The sequence below is a fragment of the Salvelinus sp. IW2-2015 genome, unplaced genomic scaffold, assembly GCF_002910315.2.
Source record: "Salvelinus sp. IW2-2015 unplaced genomic scaffold, ASM291031v2 Un_scaffold3330, whole genome shotgun sequence".
In the NCBI taxonomy this organism is placed as follows: Eukaryota; Metazoa; Chordata; class Actinopteri; order Salmoniformes; family Salmonidae; genus Salvelinus; species Salvelinus sp. IW2-2015.
In genome coordinates, this window is record NW_019944614.1 from 1 (window position 1) to 12571 (window position 12571).

Sequence of the window (12571 nt, forward strand, 5' to 3'; positions counted from 1 at the left end):
ACGATTCACATTCAGTGAACTGTCGTTTTAGCTCCAGCCCAGGGGCGAACCATGCACATTACCAGTGAACTGTCGTTTAGCTCCAGACCAGGCTAACACATTACCAGTGAACTGGTTCGATTAATTCAGTCTCCATGCCCAGGGCTGACCATCACATTCCGAGTGCCACTGCCGTTTAGCTCCAGGCCAGGGCTCACTCCACAATCATCATCTTTACGCCACCAGGCTGTCTTTACCAGTGAACTGTCGTTAGCTCCAGGCCCAGGGGTTGAACCATCACATTTACCAGTGAACTAGTCGTTAGCTCCACTAGCCCAGGGACACATTACCTATGTGTTAGCTCCACCAGTCAAATAACTGTCGTGTTAGCTCCAGCCCAGGTCTGTACCATTCACATTACCAGTGAACTGTCGTTTAGCTCCAGGCCAGGGCTTGAACATCACATTACCAGTGAACTGTCGCTACATGTGTTCCTTTGTGCTGTGTGTCTGATGGGAACTGATGGATGTGTTTGCCTCGCCACAGGTTGAAGGAGCTGTGTTGTTCAGTGGAGACCTGACCCAGCTGTGTGAGCCCGATCTCTCATGGTGCTGCATGGTTAAAGTACCTGTGGTGAGAAGGGGTTGTGTTGATGGTACTAGTTTGGGCTGGTTAGTCCTGGGTGAGGAAGGGGTTGTTGTGAAGGTACTAGGTTAGATACCTGGGTTGAGAATGGGTTCATTGTGAGGGTACTAGGTTAGTACCTGGTGAGAAGGGGGTTCATTATGGGACTAGGTTAGTACCTGGGTGAGAAGGGTTCATTGTGAGGGTAACTAGGTTAGTACCTGGGTGAGAATAAAATACGGGTTCAATTTGTGAGGGTAACTAGGTTAGTACCTAGGTGAGAAGAAGGGTTTCTTGTGAGGGTACTAGGTTAGTAACCTGGGTGAGAAGGGGTTCATTGTGAGGGTACTAGGTAGTACCTGGTGAAATGGGTCATTGTGAGGGTACTAGGATTAGTACCTGCGGTGAGAATGGGTTTAATTGGAGGGTAACTAGGTTAGGTACCTGGGTGAGAATGGGTTATTGTGAGGGTACTAGGTTAGTACCTGGGTGAGAATGGCGTTCATTTGTGAGGTACTAGGTTAGCTACCTGGGTGAGAATGGGTTCATTGTGAGGTACTAGTAACTTTTTGAGGTGAGACTGGGTTCATTGTGATGATGGTACTAGTTTGGGGTGGTTAGTACCTGGGTGAGAATGGTTCATTGTGAGGGTACTAGGTTAGTACCTGGTGAGAATGGGTGATTGTGATGATGGTACTAGTTGGCTGGTTAGACCTAGGTGAGAAGGGGTTCATTGTAGGGTACTAGGTTAGTAACCTGCGGTGAGAAGGGTTCATTGTGATGATGGTACTAGTTTGGGGTGGTTAGTACCTGGGTGAGAAGGGGTTCATTGTGAGGGTACTAGTTTGGGCTGGTTAGTACCTGGGTGAGAATGGGTTGATTGTGAGGGTACTAGGTTAGTACCTGGGTGAGAAGGGGTTCATTGGTAGGGTACTAGGTTAGTACCTGGGTAAGAAGGGTTCATTGTGAGGGTACTAGGTTAGTACCTGGGTGAGAAGGGTTCATTGTTGAGGGTACTAGTTGGCTGGTTAGTACCTGGGTGAGAATGGGTTGATTGTGAGCGTACCTAGGTTAGTACCTGGGTGAGAAGGGGTTCATTGTGAGGGTACTAGGTTAGTACCTGGGTAAAAAGGGTTCATTGTGAGGACTAGGTTAGTACTAGGTGAGAAGGGTTCATTGTGAGGGTACTAGGTTAGTACCTGGGTGAGAACGGGTTCATTGTGAGGGTACTAGGTTAGTATACCTGGTGAGAAGGGGTTCATTGTGATGCTACTAGGTTAGTACCTGGGTGAGAAGGGGTTCATTGTGATGATGGTACTAGTTTGGGTGGTGATACCTGGGTAGGAAGGGTTCATTGTGATGATGGTACTAGTTTGGCTGTTAGTACCTGGGTGAGAAGGGGTTCATTGTGATGATGGTACTAGTTTGGGCTGTTAGTACCTGGTGTGAAAGGGGTTCATTGTGATGATGGTACTAGTTTGGCTGGTTAGTACCTGGGTGAGAAGGGGTCATTGTGATGATGGTACTAGTTGGGCTGGTTAGTACCTGGGTGAGAAGGGGTTCATTGTGATGATGGTACTAGTTGGGCCTGGTTAGTACTGGGTGAGAAGGGGTTCATTGTGAGGGACTAGGTTAGTACCTGGGTGAGAAGGGGTTCATTGTGATGATGGTGTTGTCTATCTCTAGCTATGAGGAGCGTAGTACCTGGGTGAGAAGGGGGTCATTGTTGATGATGGTACTAGTTTGGGCGGGTAGTACCTGGGTGAGAAAGGGGGTCATTGTGATGATGGTGTTGTCTATCTCTAGCTATGAGGAGCGTTAGTACCTGGTGAGAAGGGGTTCATTGTGATGATGGTGTTGTCTATCTCTAGCTATGAGGAGCCGTTAGTACCTGGGTAGAAGGGTTCATTGTGATGATGGTGTTGTCTATCTCTAGCTATGAGAGCGTTAGTACCTGGGTGAGAAGGGGGTCATTGTAATGGTGATGGTATTGTCTATCTCTAGCTATGAGGAGCGTTTAGTACCTGGGTGAGAAGGGGTCATTGTGATGATGGGTGTTGTCTATCTCTAGCTATGGGAGCGTTAGTACCTGGGTGAGAAGGGGGCATTGTGTGATGGTGTTGTCTATCTCTAGCTATGAGGAGCGTTAGTACCTGGGTGAGAAGGGGGCATTGTGATGATGGTGTTGTCTATCTCTAGCTATGAGGAGCGTTAGTCCTGGGTGAGAAGGGGGTCATTGTGATGATGGTGTTGTCTATCTCTAGCTATGAGGAGCTTAGTACCTGGGTGAGAAGGGGGTTCATTTGATGATGGTGTTGTCTATCTCTAGCTATGAGGAGCGTTATACCTGGGTGAGAAGGGGTCATTGTGAGGGTACTAGGTTAGTACCTGGGTGAGAAGGCGGTTCATTGTGAGGGTACTAGGTTAGTACCTGGGTGAAGAAGGGGTTCATTGTGAGGGTACTAGGTTAGTACCTGGTGAGAAGGGGTTCATTGTGAGGGTACTAGGTTAGTACCTGGTGAGAAGGGGTTCATTGTGAGGGTACAGGTAAGTACCTGGGTGAGAAGGGGTCATTGTGATGATGGTGTTGTCTATCTCTAGCTATGAGGAGCGTTAGTACCTGGGTGAGAAGGGGTCATTGTGATGATGGTGTTGTCTATCTCTAGCTATGAGGAGCGTTAGTACCTGGGTGAGAAGGGGTCATTGGTGATGATGGTGTTGTCTATCTCTAGCTATGAGGAGCGTTAGTACCTGGTGAGAAGGGGGTCATTGTGATGGATGGTGTTGTCTATCTCTAGCTATGAGGAGCGTTAGTACCTGGGTGAGAAGGGGTCATTGTGATGATGGTGTTGTCTATCTCTAGCTGTGATGATGTGGTGTTGTCTATCTCTAGCTGTGATGATGGTGTGTGTCTATCTCTAGCTGTGATGATGGTGTTGTCTATCTCTAGCTGTGATGATGTGTGTTGTCTATCTCTAGCTGTGATGATGGTGTTGTCTATCTCTAGCTGTGATGATGGTGTTGTCTATCTCTAGCTGTGATGATGGGTTGTTGTCTATCTCCAGCTATGAGGAGCGTTAGTACCTGGGTGATGATGGTTTGTCTATCTCTAGCTGTGATGATGGTGTTGTCTATCTCTAAGCTGTGATGTTGGTGTTGTCTACTCTCTAAGCTGTGCATGATGGTGTTGTCTATCTCCAGCTATGAGGAGCTTTAGTACCTGGGTGATGATCGGTGTTGTCTATCTCCAGCTATGAGGGAGCGTTTAGTACCTGGGTGATGATGTGTTGTCTATCTCAGCTATGAGGAGCGTTAGAACCTGGGGTGATGATGGTGTTGTCTATCTCAGCTATGAGGAGCGTTAGTACCTGGGGATGATGGTGTTGTCTATCTCTAGCTATGAGGAGCGTTAGTACCTGGGTGATGATGGTGTTGTCTATCTCCAGCTATGAGGAGCGTCTGAGGACTCTGATGCTGAGAGAAGAATTCTTCCCTCTGATGGATGAGATGAAACACTCCATCGCTGTCATGACTAAAGCAGCAAATGGTGACACACTGCTCCTCCTCTGTCCCACTAGTTAATTCTCTTTATCTTTCTCTCTCTCTGTCTTTCTCTCTCTGTCTTTCAATTCAAAAGGCTTTATTGGCAGGGGAAATATATATATATATATATTTTTATTGCCAAAACAAGTGAATAATAATTATCTGTTGCTCGCTCTCTCTCTGTCCCTCAGAGCTGTTGGTCTGTGACGACCTCCACTCAATCATCCGCCTGGTGTTGAAGGCTGGGAACTACATGAATGCTGTACATAACACCATTTATATACTATCAAAGACTTGCAATACATGTGTATTCTCTACTATTAAGAACTTACAATACATGTGTATTCTCTACTATCAAAGCCTTACAATACATGTGTATTCTCGACTATCAAGAACTTACAATACATGTGTTTTCTCTACTATCAAGAACTTACAATACATGTGTATTCTCTACTATCATATAGTACTGTACGTGGGCCTTGTTTTCAAACTGTTTTTTAATGTGCCGTCTATTCGTTAGTGTCTGACTGCTTAATGACTAAAGTGAATATGTTATTGTGTGGTTGTTTTTAGTCTGTATGTATGTAGGCAGTGAAAGTAAACTGTTGTTTTAGGGTGGGTACGCTGGCAGTGCCATCGGTTTCAGGATGGCATCTCTACTAAAGCTGGCGGACACCAAGGCCAACAAACCTGGCATGAACCTCTTGCACTACGTCACCATGGTGAGGGGGAGAGCTGGGTGGTTGATAACCACATGGAATGAACTGGGTGAGAAGGGTTCCATTGTTGAGGGTACTAAGTTTGGTGTATCCTGGGTGAGAATGGGGTTATTGTTGGAAGGTGTAAGGTTAGTACCCTGGCGTGAGAATGGGTTCATTGTGAGGGTACTAGGTTGGTACCTGGGTGAGAATGGGTTCATTTGGGTACTGTAACGGGTGAGATCATGTTGAGGGTATCTAGGTTAGTACCTGGGTGAGATATGGGTTTCATTGTGAGGGTAAACGGTATAGTACCTAGGTGATGTAAAGGGTTCATTGTGAGGGTGACTAGGTTAGTCACTGGGTGAGAATTGGGTTATTGTGAGGGTACTAGTTAGTACCTGGGTGAGAATGGGTTCTATTGTGAGGGTATAGGTTAGTACCTGGGTCGGAGAATGGGTTTATTGTGAGGGTACTTATGGTTAGTACCTGGTGTGAGAATGGGTTTCATTGTGAGGGTATAGGTTAGTACCTGGGTGAGAATGGTTTTCATTGTGAGGGTCAGGTTAGTCACCTGGGTGAGAATTGGGTTATTGTGAGCAGGTGATATGATGTACTAGTTTGGGTGGTAGTACTGGGTGAGAATGGGTTATTGTGAGGGTCTAGGCTTAGTAATGGGTGAGAATGGGTTTGTAAGACAGTTGGGCTGTAGTCCAGGTAGAAGGTTCATTGTAGGGTTTAGTTAGTAACCTGGGTGAGAAGGGTTCATTGTGAGGGTAACTAGTGGGGTGTTAGTACCTTGGGTGAGAAGGGTTCATTGTGAGGGTATAGTTGGTGTTAGATACTGGGTGAGAATGGGTTGATTGTGAGGGTACTAGGTTAGTACCTGGGGTGGAAAGGGGTTCATTGTTGAGGGTACTAGGTTAGTACCTGAGGTAAAGAGGGTTCATTGTGAGGGTATAGTTAGTACCTTGGTGTAGAATGGGTTTTCATTGTGAGGGGACTAGTATTGGTCGGTATATCCCTTGGGTGAGAATGGGTTCGATTGTGAGGGTACCTAGGTTTAGTACTGGGTGAGATAAGGGGTTCATTGTGAGGGTCTAGGTTAGTACTGGGTAGAAGGGTTATATTGTGAGGGTTATAGTTAGTACTAGGGTGGATGAGGAGAGGGTTCATTGTGAGGGTACATAAGGTTAAGTCACTGCTGGGTGAGAAGGGTTCATTGTGAGGGTACTATTGGTTTTATACCTGGTGAATAGGGTTCATTGTGAGTGTACTCTAGGTTAGTACTTATGGGTGAGAGTGGGTTCATTGTGATGAGGTCTAAGGATTTGAGTTAGGTTAGGGTATGGGTGAGAATAGGGTTCAATTGTGAGCTGGTATAAGTGCGACATGAAGAGCTATTGTACTGGAAGTGAGAAGGGGTTTCATTGTGAGAGGTACAGTTAGTGGCTCTTAGTTGGGTGAGGAATGGGATTCATTGTGAGGGTATGGTAACTAGTATGTGAGGCTGGTTAAGTGAGTACGTACTGGGTGAGAAGGGGTTCATTGTGAGGGTATCTAGTTTGGGCTGTATCCTGGGTGAGAAGGCGGGTTCATTGTGGAGGTGATCGGTTAGTTGGAGAATTGGCTATTGGGTACCTAGGTTTAGTACTGGGTGAGAAGGGGTTCATTGTGAGGGTATAGTGCTGGTTAGTACTGGGTGAGGAAGGGTTCATTGTGAGATGGTGTATGTTAAGCTATGGGAGCTTGTCGGGTGAGAAGGGTTGTCATTGTGAGGGTACTAGTGGGTTATAAGCCTGGGTGAGAAGGGGGTCATTGTGATGCGGTGTCACTCAGACCTTAGGCTTAGTAGCTGGGTGAGAAGGGGTTTTTGATGATGGTGTTATCTTAGATGGGGCGTTAGTACTGGGTGAGCAGGGGTTCATTGTTGAGGGTCTGAGTTAAGTCCTACATGGGCTGAGAGTAGGGTTTTGTGAGGGTAACGGTTAGTACCTGGGTGAGAAGGGGTTCATTGTGAGGGGGGTACTTCAGGGTCTAGTACCTGGGTGAGAAGGGGTTCATTGTGAGTACTAGGTTTGTCTTGGTGAGAAGGTTCTTGTGAGGGTAACTAGGTGACTGTGAGAATTGACGGGGGGTTGTGCGTGAGAATGGGTTCGTTGTGAGTCTAGGTAGTACTGGGTGTAGAATGGGTATCATTGTGAGGGTACTGGTTAGTACCTGGGTGAGAAGGGGTCTACATTGTGAGGGGTACTAGGTTAGATACCTTGGGTGAGAATGGGTTCATTGTGGTGACGGGTGGCTATTGCTAGGGGGTTAGTACTGGGTGGAGGGTTCATTTGTGAGGGTACTAGTGTTAGTACCTGGGTGAGAATGGGGTTCATTGTGAAGAGGTACTACGTTTAGTATATGGGTGAGAAGGGGGTCTCATTGGTGTAGGGTACTAGTTAGTACCTGGGTGAGAATGGGTTCATGTGTAGAGGGTACTAAGGTTTAGTATTCGTTGAGGTGAGAAGGGGTTCATTGTGAGGGTACTAGTTGGTTCCAGTAGCGGGTGAGAGGGTTTCATATTGTGAGGGTACTAGGTTTAGTACCTGGTGAGAAGGGTTCATTGTGAGGGTACTAGGTTAGTACCTGGGTGAGAATGGGGTCATTGTGAGGGTACTTAGGTTAGTACTGGGTGAGAAGGGGTTGTTGTGAGGGTTGCTAGGTTAGTACCTGGGTGAGAAGGGGTTCATTGTGAGGGTACTAGGTTAGTACCTGGGTGAGAAGGGTTCATTGTGAGGGTACTAGTTAGCGTTAGTACCTGGGTGAGAAGGGGTTGATTGTGAGGGTACTAGGGGTTAGTACCTGGGTGGAGAATTGGGGCTTCATTTTGTGAGGGTACTAGGTTTTACGTACTGCGGTAAGAGAAGGTTCATTGCTGAGAGGTACTAGGTTAGTACCTATGGCTGAGAATGGTGTGTCTCAAATTTGTGAGGAGTACTAGGTTATGTAGCCTGGGTGAGAAGGGTTCATTGTGAGGTATAGGTTGTTACCTGGTGAGAAGGGTTCATGTGACTACTAGGAGTCGGTGAGAAGGGGTTCATTGTGATGAGGTACTAGTTTGCGGTGGTGTCTGTGGTAGAGAATGGGTTCATTGTGAGATGGTACTCAGTTGCGGCTGTTACGCTCACTTGGGTGAGAAGGGGTTTCATTGTGAGTGGTACTAGTTGGTGCTAGTACCTGGGTGAAAGGGGTGTCATTGTGATGGGTATAGGGCTGTAGTCCCATGGGTGATGGAAGGGGTCATTGTGAGTGTACTAGTGCTGTAGTACCTGGGTGAAAGGGGTCATTGTTGATGATGGGTACTAGTTTGGGCTGGGTTTAGTACGCTGGGGTAGAAGGGGTGTCATGTGATGGGGACTAGTTTGTGGTGTTAGTACCTGGGTGAGAAGGGGGTTCATTGCTGATTGATGGTGTCATTTAAATCAGCTAGCGTAGTACTTTGGGGTGAGAAGCGAGGGTCATTGTTGATGATGGTCTACTAGTTTGGGCTGGACTAGTACCTTGGGTGAGGAAAGGGGGTCATTGTGATGATGGTATGTCATATCTCTAGCTAGAGGAGTCGTGGTGGAGTGAGGTCTGTGATAGATGGAGTGGGTAAGACGGGTTGAGCATTGTGATGATGGTGCATACTCTAGTATTGAGGGCCGGTTAGTACCTGGGTGAGAAGGGTGTCATTGCTGATGATGATGTGTCTATCTAGGTTGAGGCTGTTAGTACTGGGTGAGAAGGGGGGTATTGTAGGATGTATTGTTTTCTAGCTGACTTTAGTACCTGGGTGAGAAGGGGTCATTGTTGATGATGGGTGTCTCCGTATCGCTAGTTGGGTGCAGAAGGGGGCTTGTGTGATGGTGTTGTCTCTCGCTTTGAATGCCTGGGTGAGAAGGGGCATTGTGGATGGATGTGTTCTCTAGTATGGACTTAGCTGGCTGAGAGGGGGTCATTGTGATGATGGTGTTGTTGGTGAAGGGTCTTAGTATGGGGCTGTTAGTCCTGGGTGAGAAGGGGTTCATTTATATGGTGTGCTATCTCTAGTGGGCGTTGATCGGGTGAGAAGGGGTCATTGTGATGGGTAAGGTTGTCTGGGTGAGAAGGGGGTCCATTGTTGAGGGTACTAGGTTAAGTACCTGGGTGAGAGGCGTTCTGGGGGTCGATACTGGTGAAGGGTTTGAGTGGTATAGGTTAGTCCTGGGTGAGAAGGGGTGTGCATTGTGATAGCTTGAGGTAGTCTGGGTGAGAAGGGGTCATTGTGATGATGGTGTTTGTCTACTAGCTAGAGGGTGAGACCGGGTAGAAGTTGGTTGTATGATGGTGTTGTCGTAGATCGGTCTATATGTGATGAGGTTGTAGCTGGGTGAGAAGGGGTCATTGTGATTGATGTGTTGTTCTGCTAGAACGTTGATGGTGAGAAGGGGGTCATTGTGATGGAATGGTGTGTTTTAGTATGGACGTTTCCTGGGTGAGAAGGGGTCATTGTGATGATGTGGTCTTCCTGTTATGATTGGTGTTGTATCTGTTATATGGGTGTGTCATCTCGGCTGAGAGGTCTAGTCTATACCTGTGTGATGATGTGTGTGTCATCTGTGTGATGATGGTTTAGTTTCTATCTACTAGGTGTGATGAGGGTGTCATCTCAGCTGATGAGTGTGGTCTATCCCGTTGAGGTTATAACTGGGTTGATAGGTTGTCTATCTCAAGCTTATGGTTGTTGTCTATTCCAGCGGGTTGTCTATCTCAAGTGGATGGTGTGTCTACTAGCTTGAGCTTGCGTGTTGATGAGGGTGTATTGTATGGGTAGCATTTAGTAATCTGTGAGATGGTGTTATCTCGCGTGAGAGGGCGTTACCTGGGTGTGATGATGGTGTTGTCTTCAGCGTAATGAGGGGTCAGTTGGATGATGGTTTGTCTCTCTAGGGTGATGAAGGGCGTTAGTACGGTGAGAATGATGGTATTGTATGCTGGTGTCTATTCGTTAGTATGATGGTAAGCAGTATGGGTAGAGGGTGGACATATGATGGTGTTGTCCTATCTCCAGCTATGAGCGCAGCGTCTGAAGATCTGATGCTGAGAGAAGAATTCTTCCTCTGATGGATGAGAAATGAAAACACTCCATCGCTGTCAATGATAAAGCAGCAAATCGGTGACCACACTGCTCTCCTCTGTGCTCACTAATGTGTAATTTCTCTTTCTATCTTCTCTCTCGTCTTCTCTTCTGCTCTTTTCTGTTCTGTCATCCACAGTCTTCAATTAAGGTTTAATTGGCAGGTGGAGAAATATAGTATATTATATATGATTATGTATGTATTAGCCAAAAACAAGTGAATAATAATTATCTGTTGCTCGCTCTCTCTCTGTCCCCATCAGAGCTGTTGGTCTTGTGGACGAACTCCACTCAAATCATCCGCTGGTGCTTGAAGGCGACTACGATGGACATAACACCTTTCAAGGACTTGAATCGTGTACTTTAAGCTAAAACATTGTATCTAATCACTATCAAGGACTTACAATACATGTTTATTCTTGACTGTAAGGACTTACATGTGTATTCTCGAATATCATATAGTAGCTGTACGTGGGCCTTGTTTTCAAACTTGTTTTTTAATGTGCCGTCTATTCGTTAGTGTCTGACTGCTTAATGACTAAAGTGAATATGTTATGTGGTGGTGTTGTTTTTAGTCTGTATGTATGTAGGCAGTGAAAGTAAACTGTTGTTTTAGGGTGGGTACGCTTGGCAGTGCATCGGTTTCAGGATGGCATCTCTACTAAAGCTGGGGACACCAAGGCCAACAAACCTGGCATGAACCTCTTTGCCACTACGTCACCATGGTGAGGGAGAGTGGAAACTGGAGGGAGGGCGGAGAAGCATGGGGCGAGATAGCGGAGAGCTGCAGGGGTGGATGGGAGAAGCTTCAGGGAGGAAGGTGGGCAGGGCAAGGGTAGACATGGATGGCAGGGAGAGATGTGGAGAGGGGAGAGCTGGGCAGGGGAGGGAGGGAAGAGCTGGGCAGGAGGGAGGGAGGGAGGGAGAGCTGGGCAGGGGAGGGAGGGAGGTGGGCAGCGGGAGGGAGACATGATGGCAGGGAGAGATATGGAGAGGGAGAGCTGGGCAGGGGAGGGAGGGAGAGCTGGCAAGGGAGGGAGGGAGAGCTGGGCAGGGGAGGGGAGAGCTGGGCAAGGGAGGGAGGAGAGAGGTGGGCAGGAGGAGGGAGGGAGGGAGAGAGAGCTGTGCGGGGAGGGAGGGAGGCTGGCCGGGGAGGGCTGGGCCGGGGAGGGAGGGAGAGTGGGCCGGGGGGGTGGGCCAGGGAGGGGGGAGAGCTGGGCGGGGGAGGGAGTGGAGGGAGAGCTGGGCGGTGGGAGGGAGGGAGGGAGAGCTGGGGCAGGGAGGGAGGGAGAGCTCTGGGCAAGGGGAAAGGGAGGGAGAGTGCGCAGGGGAGGGAGGGAGAGAGAGCTGGGGAGGGGAGGAGGGGAGAGCTTGGGGCAGGGGGGAGGGAGAGGCTGGGGAGGGGGAGAGAGCTGGGGAGGGAGGGAGAGAGAGCTGGGGAGGGAGGGAGAGAGAGCTGGGGAGGGAGGGGAGGAGAGGGGGAGGGAGGGAGAGAGGTGGGGAGGGAGGGAGAGAGAGCTGGGGAGGGAGGAGAGAGAGCTGGGCGGGGAGGGAGAGAGAGCTGGGGAGGGAGAGCTGGAGGGGAGGGAGGGAGGGAGAGCTGGGCAGGGGAGGGGGAGGAGAGAGCTGGGCAAGGGAGGAGGGAGAGCGGGAGGGAGGTGGTAGGGAGGGAGAGCATGGGGAGGGGAGGGAGGGAGCGAGAGCTGGGGAGGGAGGGAGAGAGAGCTGGGGAGGGAGGAGAGAGAGGGGTGAGAGGAAGGGAGAGAGAGCTGGGGAGGGAGGGAGAGAGAGCTTGGCGGAGGGAGGGGAGAGCGCTGGGCCGGGTGAGGGAGGGAGAGCTGGGAGGAGGGAGGGAGGAGGCTGGGCCGGGGAGGGAGGGAGGGAGAGAGGCTGGGGCCGGGGAGGGAGGGAGAGAGAGAATGGCGGGGAGGGAGAGGAGAGAGAAGTGGGCCGGGGAGGGAGAGGGGAGAGAGATGGCGCCGCGGAGGAGGAGAGAGGCTGGGCCGGGAGAGCGAGAGAGGCTGGTGGAGGGGAGGGAGGGAGAGCTTGTGCTAGAGGGAGGGAGGGAGGGAGAGCCTTGGCTAGTAGGAGGGAGGGACGGGGAGAAGCTGGCGCCCGGGGAGTGGAGGGAGAGAGAGCTGGGCCGGGCAGGGAGGGAGAGAGAGCTGGGCCGGGGACGGGAGCGGGAGTGAGAGCTGGGAGGGGAGGGAGAGAAGCTGGGGCGTACAAGCGCGGAGGCGGAGGGGAGAGAGCTGCGGGCAGGGAGGGAGGGAGAGCTTGGTAGAGGAGGGAGGGAGAGCTTGGTAGGAGGAGGAGGGAGGCTGGGCCGGGGAAGGGAGGGGGGAGAGTTGGGGCCGGGGAGCGGGAGGAGCGCGGGCGGGAGGGGAGTGGGCCAGGGAGGAGGGGTGGGCGGGGAGCTGGGCAGGGCGAGCGAGGGCTGGCGGAGGGGAGGGAGAAGAGAGTTCGGCAGGGAAGGAGACAGGATGGACGGAGGCGAGAGCTGGCAGGCGAGGGAGAGTGGCAGGCGAGGGAGAGCTGGCAGGCGAGGGCAGGGAGAGAGAGTGGAGAGGCGGCTGGCAGG

The 12571-nt window shown here is 50.1% G+C and overlaps 1 protein-coding gene across 1 annotated transcript in view; it reads left to right on the forward strand.

The window, feature by feature from the left end:
• The first annotated feature begins 501 nt into the window (after window positions 1–501).
• LOC112075666 (FH2 domain-containing protein 1-like) overlaps window positions 502–12571 on the forward strand; it is a 12349-nt gene continuing 279 nt past the window's right edge. Inside the window, exons 1-4 of the mRNA XM_070441004.1 lie at window positions 502–587; window positions 4050–4150; window positions 4338–4408; window positions 4761–4868. Of these exons, the coding sequence (XP_070297105.1) occupies window positions 502–587; window positions 4050–4150; window positions 4338–4408; window positions 4761–4868 (366 nt within the window). The remainder of the gene's footprint in view (window positions 588–4049; window positions 4151–4337; window positions 4409–4760; window positions 4869–12571) is intronic.